General features: G+C 41.2%; 1 protein-coding gene across 1 annotated transcript in view; it reads left to right on the forward strand.

The window, feature by feature from the left end:
• ST8SIA1 (ST8 alpha-N-acetyl-neuraminide alpha-2,8-sialyltransferase 1) overlaps nt 1–20,413 on the forward strand; it is a 67,896-nt gene that overhangs the window by 5,641 nt on the left and 41,842 nt on the right. The window contains exon 2 of the mRNA XM_088141353.1: nt 6,823–6,967. Coding sequence (XP_087997479.1) covers nt 6,823–6,967 — 145 coding nt within the window. The remainder of the gene's footprint in view (nt 1–6,822; nt 6,968–20,413) is intronic.

Raw genomic sequence — 20,413 nt, forward strand, 5'->3', positions numbered from 1 at the left:
GTGGAAATTGTGAATTGCAAGAGCCATAATTGAAGATTTTGAGATGAGTTCAAGAGAAGGTTGAAGAAGGTTATGCGAAGACCCAGCTCTCTGGAAAAGACTATAATGCTGGGAAAGGTGGAAGGAAAGAGAAGAAGAGGATGACCAGCAACAAGGTAGCGATGAGTTGCACCATTGGAAAAGCTGAAGGACCAGGCTGGGGTCAGATCATCATGGAGAAAATTATCTATGGGGTCACTAAGAGTCAAAAACGATTTGATGGCACATAATCAAGAGAAGGGAAAGATTAGGCATGGCGGTGGCAAATGTATGTCTCTTACTGGAGAAATTGGACTTGGCTCGAGAAAGAAATGAGGTTGTGGTTCAAAGAACGAAAGAGTTTTTTCAAAGGGGAATAAAACCTTGGGCAGATCTGGTGACAAATCAGGTTGGGCTCCCTCTGGAGAAACCTGTACTGGATTGGAACATTTCAGAAGGTGGTTTGTTAAGACAGATTGGTGAGTTCTTGCGTGCCCCTAATGTTCATGGCCACCCAATTAAAAAAACAAAAGAGGAAACCTACATTCCATTTGAGGCCATATTACGTGAGACAGCAAATGCATCGTATATACGGATGTACATTTTGAAAATGGAGTCGTATCAGCAAAGAAGACATTTTTTTTAAATTAGTTTTTGTTAAAGAAATTTTTTACAGATTAAAAGCAATACAACTTTAGGAAAGAAAAAGAAGGAAAGTAAAGAAAAGTGACGAGTAAATAAAGAAATAAAAGGAAAGAGGCCGAAAAGAAAGGAAAAGGAAAAAAAGGATATAAAGAAGCAGCTTCATCTTCTCTGCAGCAGTTATAAATACATTTATGTTTTATCCTCTCTAAGGTTACATCATGGCTCCCTTCAGCAAAGAAGAGATCTTAACCATTCATGTATGCATGTACAGTATGATGTATGTTTAAATATGCAATAAGTGAGCAAAGTGTCTGATTATTAATGATTGCATGTATTGTGTATGTTTTCAGCATGCAATATGATTAGCTAAGAAGAGGTCTTAATCATCACTGCAGGTGGGGAGGGCTAAATTTGAACCCTTTTTGGTGGATGGGGCCAAGGTCTCTCTTCTAATAGCTGGTGTCTGGACTGGAGAAACTTTCACTCATTGCTGCTAGATGGAGTCACCCTCTCCCCCCCCCCCAGTACGTTTAATCACATCTTGTTTACGCCTTGGCTAAAGCGCTGAAATAGAAGACCGTGTCTGTTATGGAGGAAACCACCAATACTGCGATGTCTTCAGTGAAGTGTATAAATTGTGTCCAAACGCAGATTAACGTCCTGTTGGCGGGCGCAGAGATAATGTGGTTCTTACACATGACTTGTGCTGTGAATGTTTTTAAAATGTAATCGTTGCAACTGGATGTCATTGATAAAGACATCTTTCGGCTCAATTGCTTTGCCTGCCACCAGAACTGGAAAATGTCATAAAAACTTCCTTTTTAAGCTGCTTTCGAAACAAAATCCTTAATTGCTTGCTGCTGCTGCTGCTGCTGCTGCTGCTCCTCCTCCTTCTGCAGCAGATTTCCATTTTGGCTGGAAATTTCCCTATGCAGTCAAGCATGTGGAAGCCAAACCATGGAAATACACAGTCCAAATGCTGTGGGGGTAGGGATTCTGAAGAAATGATTCAAGAAAACACAGAAAAGCTATCTAGTGCCAACGGAGATGAGATGCTAGCTTTGTCTCATCACTTTTCATTCTAGTGGCATTTGAAACCTTCAGTTGATGCACACCATCAATTAAGAGGATGGAGGTCAAAAATAAAAGAGGTCTTTGTAAAGACACCAAAGGACTCAAGACATGGATTACCATCTCATGGAAGATAGACAAGGACCTTGCTAGAATGTAAGAGAGGAGAAGTCTTTGTCTCTTTCTCCCCACCTCCTCAAAACCATTCCTTCTTCAAAAAAAGAGGGAGATAGAATTGTACAGTGTGAAGGGGCCATTTATGGCATAAAGTCCAATCCCCAGCTCCATGCAGGAATTAAAGCAAACCTGACCAAGGGGACACATCAGGAGAAGATGTCAGCCCTTCAAGGTAGTCCAGACTAGGAAACCAAAACCATGAGTACTAACACTACCTTTATTGTAAGGTTACAGTAGTAGAACCTTGCAAGTCTGAAAGCACTTCCCTCTTCCCCTGCCTTTACTTTCCAGAGAACGAGGGAGGGTCCCTTCTGAGATGCTTTCTCCACCCCCATTCCTGCTTTGGGCTCTTCTCTTATCAGATCGTTGTTGAGGCTGTAGCCCTTTCTCCTGTCTCTCAAGGTGGTTCTCACAGCCCATTACAGAAGGGGAGCCACTAACTCTCCGGGTCATTGGTCCTACTGTTAGAAAGCCTTCTCCTAATGCTCCACCATGGATTTGTCACCCTAGCAAGAAGTGAAATAGGACTTGGAACCCATTTCCTTGATGGTAGCACAGCACCAGTGTAGATTTGGTATATGGCTACTCACTCCTATGAGCTGTGTTGGTTGGGGCTTTATGTGCTGGCAGCACCTTGATGCTTTTTTATGCCTGTGGCTTTTTTCCATGTCACTCCCTAGCAATAGGTCCCTCTTGATAAGATGAAATTCATTAAATTAATGCTGAATTATGCCACCTATGCATTTTAGGAATGAGGTCATCCCCAAATCCAAGAAAAGGCATAGGAAAGGATGGTCTCCTACCCAAGTACTATCCAAATCCCACCCCCCTTAGCTTTTTCAAGCTTAGCCAAGGCTGGCTAATTTGGCATGTCATTTGAACCAGTCCACTGCGTATGTGCAGTCCTACAGCAAAGGCCTGAGCAGTGGTTCAGGGCCAGGATATCAAAGGCTTCCTTCATAGCCCCGGAGCTAGAAGCCTACTCTGGTTAAGACCGGGCAAGTGTGACTGAGCAGGACAAAGCAGATTTCCTTGTGGCTTAGTGGAGACAGGTGAGTCATTGCTGGGAAGAGCAGGAGGAGACACTGCCAGCAGGCTAAATGTTTTAGAAATGGGCCACACTTTAGTGGTACCGTGCCTACATTGCAAGCTTTAAGTGCGGCCAGGTATGACACATTGTCCTTCCAGCTATGCAGCAGTCTGCAACCACCGGTGCCCTGAGAGTTTAAGCAGAGCCAGGCCAGGCCTTCACAGGCCACAAATGTGTACACCTATGCATGTGCATAAGTGTGTGTGGTTGCACATGTGTAAATCTCACATACCATTGGCACGGGAATGCAGGAAGATCTCGCTGATTCCCTGGAAGGATATGGGAGGCCTCTTTTGGGTGCCTTTTCTGTCTGTGAAGCCATCCCAAAGAGCTTGATTGGCTAACTGTGGAGACCAAGAAAGCAAGAAAAGATGACCATCCCTGAACTACAAGGATCAGGTAGACAGGAACAAACCAAATATAGCCATCCAACTCTGATTAACTTTTAAGTCAATAAAATGCATTGAACTGAAATTTGGTTACACCGTCTCTGGTGAATCAAAGAACCATAGAATATAAGAGTTGTAAGGGACTATGGAGATCATCTACTCCAACTAGTTCAAGAATCCATTTTTAGCCTCCTTGTCAGACGGCCATTCTATCACGGTGGCAACACCCCATCAAAGGAATATTGCCCAACTCCCAAGGTAGTGTTAGAAAATTCTTCCTGATGTCCAACCGAACTCTGATTAAACTGCTGTTCTTATTCTATCTTCTGGAATCATTCTGGACGTTTCTGCCCTGTCTTTTAATGACAGCCCCTCACATATATGAAAACAGCTATCATGTCTCCCAGCAAACTTCTAATCTCTAGGCTAAACATACCCAGTGCTTCCAACTGTTCCTTGTACATTTTTCCCTGAAAGCCCTGATCATCTTAAGTGTTCTCCTTTGGACATGTTCTAGTTGGTTGAGGTCCTGCCAAAGTGCAGTGCCCAGAATTGGATGCAATAGCCTAGGTGCAGTCTAACCACCACAGAAAAGGGAGGAATTCTGAGTTTTCTTGATCTTTATACTATCATGTCATTACCTCCAGTCCTGGCTCATGCATTTCCCTGGAATCATTTAATTGGTCATTGTTGGAAATTTCTTGAATTGGAGAGACCTTTAGTCTGAACTAGCAAGAGTGGTATGCAGTAATTACTTGATAAGGCAGGAGGAGGGAAATAGACAAATCACTGTTGGCTATCAACTGAATATAGAGGGATGTTTGGCTTTTAATTGTGGTGGGAAAATTGAAACAAGGGCTCCTTAAAGCTTAGGGTAATTTAATAGTGGTGAGAGAGAGAGAGAGAGAGAGAGAACAGTCTGTTAAACTGGGGACATATGGCATAGCTACATTCATACTCCATGCTTAAACTATTTATTAAATAAATCTGGTTTTGCACAACACCTCAAGGGTAAACCAGATTTGTACAAGATGCTAAGCCACAACAATAAACTGACCTTTGCATGCACAAATGCACTTGGTCTTTCCTTAACTTGATTATGTGAATCTAAGCACTATCTTGCAATATTCAGATGCAGGGAAGGCACCCTTGTGCCCATTTAAACTGAGAATCAATCCCATTGAAGTCAGTGGGTCTTACTTTCAAGTAATGCTGTTAAGGGCTTATTTCAGCATTGGGTAGGACTCCCAGGAATTATTTTCTGCCCCTATAATATTACAATTTTGCATTTCTCCCCTCCTTTCCCCTAAGTCAATCAGCCACACGGCCCAAATTTCTGCTCGTGAATTCCCTGCTTCTGCATTACTTTCTTTATCTCCAGGTGCTTTAATGGAATCCATTTTTAGCAAACATGTGATGCTAGAAGGCCTAGAAGCAAAAAGAAAAAGAAAGGAGAAGTGGAGGATTTATCAGCTGCATGATAAATTAATCATCCCATTAGTCACAGATGGCAGGAGCTGGCCAAGGTCATCTGAGCATCTCTACCGAGTTGCTTAGAGTTCTAGTACTCAGCCTCTAGAATTATTTTAGATTGGAACAGAATGGGTACCAAGCCGTCTTCTTCATGTTTCTAATGAAATGAAAAGCAAAGCTCTCTTCTCCAGGGTCATCTTTATTTACCAGAAGGCTTCAGCTTCACAAGCTGAATGAATTTCAGAATGAAGGCTGACTGCAGTCGCTTTACTAGGAAGTGAGCCCATCTGCCCAGAATAAGAGACAGATGGAAGCTGAGAATGGTGTAGGGTATTTTGGAGAGGGAGGTGAGAGTCAGTGGAGAGCAATCTGAATGGTTTAACTTTCTGGAAATTGATGTTCTGTGATTGGCTATGCCCATGCTGATAGCCCTCTGTGTGAATGCCTGCAGCATATTCCCAAAATTTCAAAGATGTTTATGGGGTCTAAAATCTCCCCTCCCCTAAAGATAATATTTATGATCTCCCATGGCTGCCCTAGTGTAACCTGATGGTGTTACAACCCAGGTTTGGGTTATTTTTGCAGGCGAGCACATTTGCGAACAAGTGTCTCGTCATTGGTCGTTTTCTGGTGAATCTCATTTTATTTATTTGTTAGTTTTATATTTCTGTAGAAGCTTCTAGCCCCACAACACCACATTGGTGAGATGGGTTGGGCTGTTGGGAGGGGCTGGCCCAAAGTCCCCCAGACAGCTTCTGTGGCTAAAGGGGGACTAGAACATGGATCACCCTACTTCCAGTCCAGCACTTTCGTGAAACAACCCCATCTTTAAAAGCTTCTGAAATATCAACAAGGAGGAGACCAGACTATCTCAACTAGGGGCTATTCCACAGCTTCGGCTCTGTCACTGGAAAGCAGTGCTTACTCACCTCAGCCCTCTCACCCTCCTGAAAATGTGGGATCCTTAAGTTTCTCCCTGTTGGATCTGATCAACCAGGCTGGTACTGGTTGGAGTAGTCAATCCTGCAGATGTTTTTAATTGTAGAAATGACCATTCAGCCCAGGGATGATTGAATTGGGTTGACTTCAAAACTCATGGGAAACTGGTATCATGGGTGCCAACTTGAAAGACAAGGTCTGTGTGACTGACGATGTTCAGATTCGTGCACTCAAATGTATCATACTGGGCTGTATCAGGGACACATATGGGGCACTGATGCTGTGAGGTGGGAATCCAAGGACAAGTAAAAACTGGAGCTTTGGGAGGCTGAAGAAATGAAGGAGGTGACCTGGGGGTACCCTTTAGAGCCCTGTTTTCTTGATGTTTGCTCTCTTTCCAAACTACTTGGCAGAATAGAACTGATTTTAAAAAATGGTAAATTCACCTGTTTCAAATCATACCTTTATCCCTCAAACACATGCTGTATAAACTCTGCTCCTGGATATTTCTCCTTTTCATCTACTTGGACTCTGGAAGTATGAAGGGGATGTTGCAGTTGGCTCTCGTTGTCCCTGCTGTGGGACGGCCACATGGGTAACATCCACACATAGCTGGGCAACATTGGCAAGCTAAACATAATCTCAAAGTTGCAGAAGTTCAAGGACCTTTAGATCAGTGCTTCTCAATCTCAGCAACTTTAAGATGTGTGGACTTCAGCTCCCAGAATTCTGGGAGCCGAAGTCCACACATCTTAAAGTTGTTGAGGTTCAGAAACACTGCTTTAGATGATAAAACACAGAGGCAGAAATAACTCCCTAGACAGCCCAGGGAAGGCAGATTAGATTCTGCATTCATGGAGTATCCTAGAAAAAGAACATAGCTGGATCTTGGACACGCTGCCATCTTTGGGTTGAGGATTTGCCTGATTATACATTGTCCTTTCCAGAAAGCTTACAAAGGCTTCTCATCATGACATCTACCATGGTTGTTTTACTTTCCTTCCTTCCTCTCTTTATTAGGAAACTTCTCAAAGACTGCTGCAACCCAAGCCATCTCTTTACAATGACGAAAGAAAATTCGCCGGTCGGAAAGAGAGTCTGGTACGATGGCGAATTTCTGTACTACTTAACAATTGACAACGAAACCTTCTCATTGTTTCCAAAGGTTAGTGACCTGGATGTGCTCTTGTGGGAAAAGCCTCCGCCTCCTCCTCTTCCTCCATATGGCAGCATCTTCACAAACATTTCCTGAGGAGGGAAACTAATATACAACTAGTGTCTGAGAACTGGTTACAGTTTAGCTCCTTTGTCCTACAACTGGCTCATGCTGCATTAACAACACTTCTTTTTTCTTCTTCGGACCCTTTTTATTATGTTTGCTAAATTGTAATCCACACCCATCATTTGAGTTATCTTGAGAATACTGTCAGAAAAGTTAGTTTGCACATCCCACTACGCTATGTGTACATTTAAGTGTGGCTTGTTGAACAAATCACAGTTGTCAGGGTTGCAAATCATGGCTTATTTAATTATGGCTTGCTGAGTAAACCATCACTGGTATCACACTGAGCTACAAATCATGATTTATGTACCACAATGGATGGTTTCAAACCAAACCATGTCAGTAAATAAACAGCTGTTTTGGAAGGCAGGTTGGTTACAAACTTAATAGCTCTACTCAATGTGCAAGGCTTGAGAGTGTGTTAACCTTGGAGGTTTGGGTGTGGGTGTTCACATTTTGTGCAAACCTAGCTTGCTCAGTTATTTTATGGCTCACTCAATTTCTAACTCAGGTTAATTCAGGTTAAGCTTGTTATGTCAGTGCAACTAATCACTGTTTTCTGCTCAGTGTTGGAGGAACGTGATCTAGGATTTTAGTATCAAATAATAAATGAACTGGCAAGCCCAAGACTGCTTCTGCTCACTGGCACTCTCATAAAAAATATGGAACCATATTATATTAATAATACTGGCAAAACTTGTCTAAGTTCAAAAGCAAAGTAGGTTCAGAAGGTTTAATACTTGAATGGAGACCACCAAAAGATCTTAAAGATATGAATTAGACTGGGAACTTGAAAGCCATCCTGCAGAAGAAAGCATGTTATATTGTTACCAGCAAAACAACACATCCTGCTCCATATAATAAATGATGTTGAGGATCCTTTTCGTTATAGTGAAAATCAGAAAATTTCCTTCTGAATCCCTAGCTTCTACTAAAGAAATATTCCTGCCCCCACCCCTGGCCATCTTCTCAACAGCTACTGTGTAAAAATGATCTCAAATTGTGATTTTGGCTTTTGACATACCATCTCTGACCATGGGAACAACAGTGAAAATACAAGATGGCATGTAATAAGGAATGACACAGATTATCATCCCCTCCTGATTAATCAGCTGAGATTTGTCATTAATCTGTCAGTACAAAGTATATTATACTTACCCTGTTATAGTCATAGTATCTGCCTCTTAGATGGATGGGTGCTATTACTGTCATATTGTACATGGTTGGTAGAATAAAAGTCATCTAACCATGCAAAGATCAGATGGACGCCATGGACAGGTGACCATTTACTAAATACAGCAAGGATGCATGTGGAAAAAAAAATTCTCTTTTACCCTCCATCTTCTGTTCCCAATTAGTAAATGATCACATGACTGTACCGCATTCAGCTGACTCTGTAGAATTAATCATCCTCAGCAGTAGGACAGTATGGGGGACTGTGCCAGTTACTGATTAATAGTGATTTATGGTTGTGTTCTCACAATGTCATCCCAATACTGTTTCCAGCTACTTTGGAAAAAGTGCTGGATCATGGCCATTTTCCTTGGGTGCCATGGGAAAAATTTCTGACTTGCATGAGGTTTCAAGGGACCATGAGAAATGCTGGTTTGAGTATGGAGAAGGCTAACATTCTGTCAGCTTCACTGTGTAGACCACACCAAAAAATCTACTCCATCAGAAGGCTAAAACTACTTTGATTAATATTGACTATAGTAAGAGAATCATGCAAATCTAACTGTGTTTTACTCCTCCTCACCCCCTTACACTCATATGAATTAGGGAGGTGTCTGCCTGACCACTTGCACGTGCCTTCTTCTGGTTTTGGACTTAAGTTTTGTTTTTCTCCTTGTCACTTTGGTAACAGACCTGGCCTGTCTCTAACAAGGTCATCTTCCTTACCCTCTGCATGTTCCATGGTTGAGCTCTCTTCTTTCTTGCTGTTGTTGTCACTGCTGTCCACTCCTATTTCCTCTTGTTGTAACTATAATTGGCCAGAAAGAGGAGAGCAGAAAGGACATCCCTTTGCCAGTTCAGTTTAATGTGTGGGTGGACACGTGTAGGCAAGTAAAAAATGTTCTTACCCTTGGACAAATACAGGTATTTGTAGTGTCCCTTGACAGACGGGTAGCTGGCAGTTGGTTTGTTTATGAGACTTACAGTACATGGTCACCCATTTTATGTGCCATAACTGGGAGGTTCACAGCAGCAGTGATAAGAACATAAAAAACAATAAAAACCACCATCCAAGAAAACAGCTCCCAGCACCCTAAAACAACACTCCCAATGCATAAAAAGAATCACAACCACAAGACTGCAGCCTCACTGTATCCCAACACCTGGGGGGAAAGCCAGCTTATTTATTTATTTATTTATTTATTCATTTAATTTATTCAGTTTATATAGCCGCCCGTTGCACATACATGACTTTGGGCAGCTGACACAGTTAAAAATAACAAGAAACAAATGCAAATAAGTGAGCATAACAACAAAACCATTAAAAAGTTTTTTTTTCATTGTTATTATTATTATTTTTTTTGAAGGCCTGCCAGAAGGCTAAAAGGGTGGGGCCCACAATCTCAGGGGGAGGATGTTCTCCTGCCTGTGCTGATTCCATGATGCTGGAGCTACCACGGATGAAAGAGAATTTCTTCTCACCTCAGGAGGATAATCTCTGCATTGGGCAGGGGCTAAACCCCTAAACGATCCATCTTGCAATTTGTAGGCTGTGCTTAACCAGATCAAGTATTGACTAAGCAGACGGATTTGCTCCTTTAGTTGGTTTTTAAACTTGGTTAGCTTTCTGTGGCTTCACATGTACAAATCCAAGTCATTTGGTTGGTGGCTCAGTGTATTATGTGAACCGTGAAAATGAGCCAAAAGAGAAATCAGGTTGTGAATACTGTCTTTGTGACCACATGAAGGAAGTGAATGGAAGGTTTCTAAAATAATAACAAAAAGAGTATTTCATATTAAAGCATGACTAACTTTGGAGGTTTAACTTTTCAGTGTGCAGGGATGATGTAGATAACTTGAAAAACTAGTGGAAAGGGTGTGAAACAGCGTCACACCGGGTTTTTCTTATTTTCTGATATTCTTTTGTGAGAAGTGGAGGAGAATTGCCTTTTCTTTTAAGCTGTCTTTACATTACAGCTTTCTCATGTTTCTTGCCTTGAAAGAATAAGAAAATACTATGCTACCAATTTTCAACAATCCATAGAATGATAGAACTGTGAGGTTTGAAGGGAGCACAAGGGTCATCTACTTCAACCCTTCATAATGTGCAGGAAAACCAGTTAAACCACCCATGAGAGGTGACTGTCCAGCTTTTTAAAAAACTTACTTTTTGCCATCAAACTTTGGCAGCATGGATGGAGGTTAGAAAACACCTTTGAGGATTGCATGTGGTTCTTGGATTGGGGATTGCTAACTATAGCTAGACAGTTTGAATATAACTTCACTGAATTTGGGGTTTAAATTCTGCCTGTAGGCTCACCCAATCAATTATATATCAAGTTATCCAAGATAGTAATAAAGAGTTTTCATAATTCATGGCAAAGAAGGCATGAAACACCAAGCATCCTTGGTGGCATTCCTCTTAAGTTTCTGCTACATGTTCTGGGCAAAATAGCTGGGTTTCACAAAACATCAAACAAAGCTAAAATGGGTTGCATGCTCCAGACATCACATTAGTCCTGCTTGGACTATTGCAGTGTGCTCTACACGGGGCTAACTTGAAGATCATCTGGAAGCTACAGTTGGCCCAGGATGCAGTGATGTGAGTAGTTATAGATACAACATCAAGATATGTCTCTCTAACACCACAACATAATGAGCTGCACTGGTTTCCTATAGTTTTCTGAGTGCAATTCAGGGTGCTGGTTACCATTTATAAAATCCTTCATGGCACAGGGCTGAGGTTTTTGCAGGACTGCCCGCCTCCAACTGAATCTACCCATCTCACAAGATCTGACAAGGTGGGCGTGGTTCAGCTACTCTCTACAAAACGATATCACCTGGTGGAACTCAAGTGGATAGTCTTCTTTGTTGTGATACCTGCCCTTTGGAACAAGATTTGGATGGTCTTAAATCTGTTGGCTTTCTGTAAGTCCTTGAAAACCTGGTTTTTCCCCCAAGCACGGGGCAGGGCATCAGATAAAACCATCCTGAAATGGTTCTGAGAATACTAATATGATTCCAGTTTGGCCTCAGTTGTGTTGTATTGCATTGTATTTTTGTGGTGTTTGTGTTTACTAGCTGTTTTGTTTTATGTTCAGCTGCCCAGAGTTGCAAGCTGGTTTGTTTTGGTCATGAAATATCAATATAGCAATTGCGTTCTGTGAACTACCAATGAATCCGGCAGAATTCAGTGCTCTTGTGTTATACATATGTTTTCTCATAGAAGGTACAAAAAAGCAGATCTAAATGGGGTTAGGGACGGAAGCAATGGAATGGCCATGTTATGATTGGTTGGTTGGTTGGTTGGTTGGTTGGTTGGTTGGTTGGTTATGTGTCATCAAGTCAGTGTTGACTCTTAGTGGCCACATAGATAGATTTTTCTCCAGGTCAATCTGTCCCCAACTTGATCCTTCAAGTCTTCCAACAGTGCACCAATTGCCACTGTAATCAGATCTGTTCATCTTTGTCTTCTCTTTCCTTCCAACTTTCCCAAGCATTAGAGCCTTCTCCAAGGAGCTACTCTTCACATAAGGTGTTCAAAGTATGACAATTTGAGCCTGGTTATTTGTGTCTTTAGTGAGAACTCTGGGCTGATTTGTTCTATGATTAATTTATTTGTTTTCTTGGCTATCCATAGTATTCACAAGAGTCTTCTTCAAACCCAGAGTTCAAAATCGTCAATACTCTTTTCTCTCCTACTTTCTCAAAGTCCAACTTTCATTTCATAGATTGTCACAGGGAAAGCCATTGCCCGCACAATTCTGATTGGTAAAGGTAAAGATGCTTCTGGTCTTGGTGTCCTCATGAATTCATCCATGTTGCTTTCTTACAACAGGTGGTTACAGGTGGTTTACCACTGTCATCAGAATTGCTTTTTCACTTCCAGGTCAAGAATATAACCTAATATTCGTTGGTGGTCTCCCATCTAAGTACTGACCAGGTCTGATTACATGATATATTACAAAATCTTTTTACTTGATGAAGTACTGCTCATTCAAAAAGTCTTGAAAGGCTTATTTGCAGTGGCTTTGGAGCTGAATTTATTTTTCTCCTAGCTCCCTTGCCATATTTCATTTTTCTAAAATGAAAAAGTAGATTAAGGTTGTTGAAACCTGCAGTTGACAAATAACACCCATTAGGACCACCATCCCAAGTATAAGTAGGGAATTTGGGGGAAGATAAGTGTTGCTTTCCAAAATTGCTCAGGAGTTTTATAACCTCTTCTAAAAATAACTCGTATTTTGAAAGTTTCAAATGATGTAGCACGATTTCCAAATAATGATAGCTTTGTTGATCTAATCAGTGGTGTACTTCTTCCTGGATAAAGAATAATCCACTGCCAACTTCCTGAATTGGTATGTCTCCCGTTGCTGTTGGGCTGATTTTTACCTGCTTTGCTCCAACTGTGTAAAATTAGGATCACATCAGCTGATCCATCATGCCTGTACAGGGTCCACGACAAAACAAGCAAAAAAGTATTTCAGCCTTTGTGCCAAAATATTGTCTCATAGGACTGTTTTAATTTCCTCTTAAAGAAAAGGTTCGTGCGCCAAGTGTAAATTCTTACAAAGCCAAAGAGGGTATGCGTGGTGAAATGGGTGCTCTGCCCTTCCCCTTCCAATTGGAGGAATCGCTGCAGGACATGTATTTTGCCCCTTTAAATTCCCAGTCTCCTCTAAAAGCAGGATGAAAATTTTGGCCTACTCACTCCATTCAAGGGGTGCTCAAGAGCCTGTAGAAGGGGTGCTGATCAAGAACCTCCACATGAGCATTGGGTTCCCCAACCCTGTCTTAAGCAAAACAAGCCTGGGAGAATTAAGCTGGGAGAATTCAGAATTAACACTGGCAGGGCAAGCTACTTATATAAACAGGGAGCCAACCCCACACTCACTAGCACTGATGATGTTACCTAGTCAGGTAATGAAACATCTGCAAGCAAATAACCAGGCTCTGAGAGCATCAAGGACTCCACAGCTCAATCCTGAGCTACATATATTCTCTTCTGTTAGAAGTAACATGCTGAGTGGCCACAGAATGCTAAATGTCTGAGGGGTTGAGGTAGAAACGGAATGATGGTTTCCAGAAGAAAGGCATGGTTGGCTGCAATTCTAGATAAAATATTCTGTTGGAACATTTTGCTACAGGACTATCTCTGTTCTTTTTCTTCTTCCCTCTAAATCTGGATTCAAGGCCCAATGGGCTAGAGGGGTCAATCAAGCTGACCAGCAACCTTTGGGCTGTTATTGCTGTGCTTGTGGTCCTGCTACAAAAATGTGTGTCTTAAGGACCATTTTCACATCATCAGTTGTTTAGAACTACAGCCTAATGAACTGTACCATGTCTGGGTTGCAAAAAAAACTAGATGGCAACCAAAAAAAAATAATAATTGAGTGTTCTGTATATATTTGCTACCACCTGGCAGTAATCTGGAGTTTTACAGCCCAGATGTTTTTAGCCACCTACAGTCACAGCAGTAGGATCGGCAGCGATAGAAATTATACGTACTGTATGTATGTATGTATGTATGTATGTATGTATGTATATATATATATATATATATATATATATATGAATGAATGCATGCATTCATAAATAAATAAATAATAAATAAATAAATAATGCATGCATGCATGCATGCATGCCTAAATAAATAAATAAATAAATAAAGTATGCTTAAGCATAATGTATCTCTTGAGAAGTCTATAGAAATTATATATACTGTATGTAAGTATCTGTGCATATATGAATGAATAAATAATAAATAAATAATGAGGTGTGCTTAAGCATAAAGTATCTCTTGAGGAGTCTATAATTCTGGGAAAGGTGGAAGGAAAGAGAGAGAGAGAGAGAAAAAGATGACTAGTATCAAGGTGGATGGACTCAATTATAACAGTGATAGGTGTACCTTTGGGTGACCTGAAGGACCAGTTTGGGGACAGATCCATCCTGCAGAAGGTCTGTTGGTGTGGTCATTAAGAGTCAACACTTGATGGCACATAATCAAGCTTAATGTGTGAACTTAATTTAAACTTCTGAAGGAAGGACTTTTGAGAGAAGAGTCCTCTTATTGCTTACAGTGCCACTGTGACTAGCAGTTTTCCACCCAGGACAAATGATGACTTTTACATGCTTTCAAAACTGAAAGTGTGTCTTTATCAGGAGGCTGAGCAGCAGCATTCTACCCGGCTAAACCTTGTAAACAGTCAACAAAGGGTCTGGAGTTCTTAAAAAGTCAAACAAGAACCCATATCCATATTTAACATGCCTCCAGTTACAGTATCTACAGCAGCCTTTCCATTTTTTAACACTGTCATTGCACATATGACCATCATTTAGATCTATGACGACTTTCTTTCAATCATGAATTGAAACGATTGAAAGATTAACATGGTTAATTGTAGCATGATTAACCAGATTGATTGACTGGTTTGTTTGTTTATTACTTCAGCCTATATGCTGCTCTATTTTTGAATGACCTAGTGGCTATTTTCACAGTTATGTAATATATCCTTTTTTTATTTCTTTTCACTAGTTAATTCATATTCTTTACCATTTACTCCTCTTACATTTCAAGTTGCAGTCTCCCACACAACATGGTTGTCAACAGAGAGGTCCAACAGAATGATCCCTAGATGTTGACCTCCAGTGCCCATCATGGCTTTCACATGATGTTCTCCAGAAACTTAAACCCACATTCAGTAACTAGCTATGGGCAGAAGATTCAAAGCCTCAGCGTACATAAAGTGTTTTATTGCAGGCGAGGAAGAAGTCACATGCAGAAGATCTGCCTACTGGAGTACATTGGAGTCAAACCATATAAATGAACATACAGTGGAACCTCGGTTTACGAACTTAATTCGTTCCATGACTCTGGTCGCACCCCGAATTGGTCGCAACCCGAAGGAAATTTCCCCATAAGGTTCAATGTAATTACCGTTAATCCGTTCTAGTGTGGAGGACAGGGAGGCGGCTATTGCTTGGAGGGAGAGTCCCCCTCCCTACGACCACGCGGGGCGGAAAATGGCCGCGGACCACGTGTCAGGGGCGGAAAAATGGCCGCGGACCGTGTTACGGGAGGGAAAATGGCCGCGTATCCTGTTCGTACCCCGAGGCGGAGTTCGCAAATCGAGGTAAATTTTTGCAGCCGGAGCTGGTTGTAACCCGAAAAGTTCGTTAACAGAGGCGTTCGTAACCCGAGGTACCACTGTATATTCATATAGTACATTTGTGTATGGGGGAGAAAGAGACAGTGCCTGGCCTTAAAGTCTAAAACTTTTCCTCCCATCAGTTCAAGTCAAATGGACTTTTGTCTGTCCTGTCTTGAAAGCTGGAGACATCTGTTCCATGTTTGCATGACAGTTCTGTCTGGCTTGAGAATCATTGGTGTCCTCCTCACCAGCTTGACCCCTTGCACTTGGCTGTTCTTCATGCAACATGATTAACCAAATTGATTGACTGGTTTGTTTGTTTATTACTCCAGCCTATATGTAGTTCTATTTTTGAATGACCTAGTGGCTATGTTCAAATGTCATGCTAAGCTTGTTTAGCATTCTCCTTGGTTAATTTTATCAGGTCTTAGTATCTGGTGCGAACCCAGCCTGCTTGGTCGATTTATGATTCAGTATGTTCTCTAAGTATCTGGGCTGAGCCAATTCAAATGAACATAAATAGCTTCAGTGAGATATAGAAAACCCTAATGTTCTGCTGCCATTTAGCAGTTCCTTGGATTTTTGTAGCTGAGATTTTGTAGTTTAGTATTATGTGAAGCCCACCCCTCCCCAGGTTCTGCTGTGCTGCTTCATCGTGGTGGTGATGGTGAGTGTGCCTGGATGAACAAAGAATGTTGGGAGTTTATGTCAAGAGTATATATTCCCAGCAGGGTCACCTGAGGCATGAAGGTCATCCCAGCTGCCAGTTAAAGCAAACAGGCACTTATATGGGCCAGCAGATATAGGAAGATGCTGATGGCAGATGACCACTTTAATGCCAATGGCCTCAATTCATACTGTGCAGGAGAAGGCAATGGTAACCCCCTGCACCTGTATTTTTACAAGAAAACCACATGGGTAGGAAATATAACATGTTGGACAATATAGTGCCGGATGATGGGCCCCTCAGGTCAGATGGCACTCGATGTACTACTGAGGAAGAACTGAAGATCTTTTGGAGTACTAACAGTGCATATGACATGGCTAGATTAAAGCCTTTCGGACATATAGTTGCTGATGTTACCATGCAGGAAAAGAAAATCTGAAGCTGCAAAGAATTACAGCGGGCACAAGGAAAGTAAGAAGCATGAACACAGTGAAAGATGAAATGAAGTGACTACAAATTGACATCTAAGAGTTGGCAAAAGCTTGATGGTACATAATCAGTCAATCAATTATGTGAAGCCAGAAAATAGATTAATTCAGTTAATAGGTTAAATATTTTGTATGAATGTGACTATGGTATTGTAGAGGACTTGCTGTCTGGGGAATTCTGGGAGTTGAACTCCACATGTCTTAAAGTTGCCAAGTTTGAGAAACACTTATTTCTAATCCATTTTCTTAAATGAATGCCTTTTTTGTACTGATCAAGAAATCTAAGCATCTAAGAAGAAAGGATTTTAAATGCCTGCAAAGTTTGTGCAAGTGATGGGTCATAGAAGAGGAATTCCTCCAAGTGGGATCAACAGGTCATGGGGTTGGATTACACAAAGAAATTTGTGTCTTTTGATGCAGCTGTTCAAGAAGTCCCCTTGTTGATTAGTCCTGGGAAGGAAATGAATAAACCCAAGCATGTGCAATATCGAAAGCATGATGCAAACACAAAACATCTCATATTTTTCCAAGCTGTTAGCTTAAGCAAACAGAAAGGGCATTTCCCTTGCCCAGTATATTATAGAATGCAGATATGAATTTCCAAGGCCTCTTTTGGAACCAGAAAACCAGTCTGATGCGGAGGTTTTCAAAGGATGGCTGTGAAATCCAGGGTCACCATGGATACTAACCTTAGTGCTCCCTAGGCCTCTCATCTCCCTGCCTTTTTAAAAAAAAATTAAAATTAATACATAAACAGAGCACTCCTGTTTTTTACAAAGCGAAGCATTGATTTTATTCTAAAGTTAAACATTATGTAGCGAGTACAGCATCTACAAACAGTTGCGAACAATTTCCATGATGTTGTGGTAGGGAGTTTTATAGACTCAACCTCCAAAAGAAAACAAAGGTGGGATAGCCCACTATTCATTTGTTTGCTTATTAATTTAGATTTATACAGCTGCCTATCTTACTGTACCAACATTGGGTGGCTAATAACAAATAAAAATGCTATAGAAGTTCCATCATCATCATCCTGCAATGATACCTTTAACACCATCAGACAACAATATCTGTCTATCCCAGGTCCTTGGGAAGGACTCAGTAGGTGGATAAAAATATCAAATCCAGTCTAAACATCTGGCTGACTGTGCAACCAACCATAATAATAAATCAGAAAATAACCAATGTATAAAAACTATCATGACCCTCGAGGTTAAGCCATCTAATAAGCTAAAAATGTCCCATGACCCAATCTATTCCCCATCCAGATCTTCAGTGCTTTTTGAAAGGCCAGTAGGGTTGGGTCCAATCTCATCTTGGGGGTATGATGTTCCAAAGGGCAGGCACTGTGACACGATGTCTTTTATATATCCAAAAAGAGTCCAAGGATGGGATGGGGTGTCTTATAAAGGGAACATTCTGCACTGCCTGGAGAACAGACAGAATTATATTTCAGACCCATTTGGTAGGAACATAGCACAATTGTTATATGCAATACAGATGCGCCTGTATCTGTGTGCCCAGCCTTCACTTAATAATATATATTTGTACCGTCAAGTCAGCATTGACTCCTGGCAACTGCCTGGAGAAATCCCTGCAGTTTTCTTGGCAAGATTTTGGAAGTGGTTTGCCCTTGCCTCCTTCTTCCCGGGGCTGAGAGAGAGGGGCCGGCCCAAAGTCTCCCAGCTGGCTTTGTGCCCAAGGTGGGACTAGAACTCATAGTCTCCCGGTTTCTAGTCTGATGCCTTAACCACTACACCACTTAATAAACCCTTATTTTAAACACCTTTTCTGCTAATCTGGTGGCAGCACAAGGTATTTGCTTAAGTAGTTTAAGGATAGCAAGGGATGAAAATCTTGTACAGCAGAACTTCTGGAATTCCTTCCAACCCTTTCCCAACAGTAGTCATGGGCGGCTTCATGTTCTTCAATATAATGAGGTAACATGTTATGAATCGAGCAATAGCAGCATTTCATGCCTCTCCCAGAGGGAAGTGTGGGAAGAGTTTTTTGGGAATTCTTTTCTCTGTGAAGCCCTTGGCCTGATCTGGCCCATTTGCAACCCAATCTTTCTTTTCCAGCTTCCCTTACTATCTCAAATGTGGCCTCGTTCTGTTTGATTTTCCAGCTGATTTTCCAGCTGATTTTCCAGTCTTTATGCAATTTCTTTCCAATGTTCTGTTGGGTTGGAAAGAACAGAATTAAAAAAAAAATGTAGACATGTCAGATAAAGCCCCTTTGAGGATTTTAGACACAACATATTTCAAGGCTGTCAAACCCTTTTTATACAATGAAGTGGGGGGAAAACAGAATTTGGATCCATTTCCCCTTTCAGTAGGATAAAATATTCTTCTGCTGGCATTTCAGTTAGTCACAGATGATGCATTTTATGGGCAAAGTTTTATGGGCATTTGCTAATACTAAGACAGTTGTTTTTCTTTTCAAAACCTTTTTAATTTAAGGTCCAATTTTTGATGACTGAGAATTATACACTGTTAGAAAATTCCAATTGAAGAGAATATCTGTAGCTCAGGGTTGAACTGTGGAGTCCTTGGTGCTCTCTGAGCTTAGTTGTTTGTTTACAGACATTTCATTAACCAGCTAGGTAACATCATCAGTGACTAGGTAACAACATCACTGATGATGTTACTTAGTCAGGTAATGAAACATCTGCAAGCAAACAATCATGTTAGAGAATTTCTGGAAACCTGGAGATAAATTGTCTTATGTGTGTGAGTGCAAATCTTCATTGAACCCACTGATTATGTCTTCCTATTTTATTATTATTAAATAACAAACATGACAGACATCTCATTAAAGGTTTGACATTTGCAGGCTAATTGTGGCATGGGCAGGTAGCTTATTGGAAAGGAAGTGGACCAAATGTTAACCGTCATCTTGTGAGACCCGGGAGTCATGTCTTCTCTGTTACAGCACCTACCCTATGGAACACGTTTCCTGAGCAGTCCAGATGGCCCCAATCCTGTTGGCCTGGATGTTCCTTCAGGCATTTGGGCTAGGAGGTTACACCAGCCCTATTGATTGTAATGGTATGTGGGAATGACCATGGGACACAAGAGGTACAGCTGCAGATCAGACAACAGTCAGATAAGAGGCAGCTGAGTCCACAGAAGGAATGGGGATGTGGCAAGCATCTCAAAAGGGACTGTCCCTAATTTCTTGGCACGTGAATGCAAGGGGGGAGAGATGTCCTTTCAGACTTGCACGATTCTGTTAATGTAACCTTACAATAAAGTTAGAGCTAGTACTTCTGGGTGTGCTTCTTGTCTGGGCTACCTCGCAAGGCTGACATTGATGGGATTTGTTTGTTTCTTCATTGACTGAAAATGGAATGTTTTTAGACCCAGGTATATGTCATATTAAACCCAGGTATATGTCATATTATTATTACTATTATTTTAAATTAGTATTTGGGTTGTTTATTTTGTATATTATTGAATTGTTTTTAATCCTTTAGGCACCACTCAGAGTCACTGTTTGGGGATGGGTGGCTATATAAATTGTTCAAATAAATAAATAAATAAAATCCAGAGTTGAACTTTATGGAACTTTGAATGTACATTACTTAGCCCAAGGCTTCATTTGAGTTGGGTATTACTGTTTTTAAGAAGTGTGGCGATGTTTAGAGGAACTGACAGTGGCTGTGTCCTGTCGAGTGAGGTGGTGACCTTAAAAAGGACCAAATGCTGCTCCTTTTGAAACAGCAGAGTTAAAATATAGTGAACATGCTGGAGAATCACACATGTTGCCTTAGTTTCCTTGAAGAAAATACAATATATATGTCATCATGCTCTTCTCTCTCAGGATAGCCCACATTACACAAAGTGCC

Source organism: Python bivittatus, unplaced genomic scaffold (assembly GCF_059951505.1).
Source record: "Python bivittatus isolate LINGU-HERP-01145 unplaced genomic scaffold, Pbiv_v1 ctg000330_np1212, whole genome shotgun sequence".
NCBI lineage: Eukaryota > Metazoa > Chordata > Lepidosauria > Squamata > Pythonidae > Python > Python bivittatus.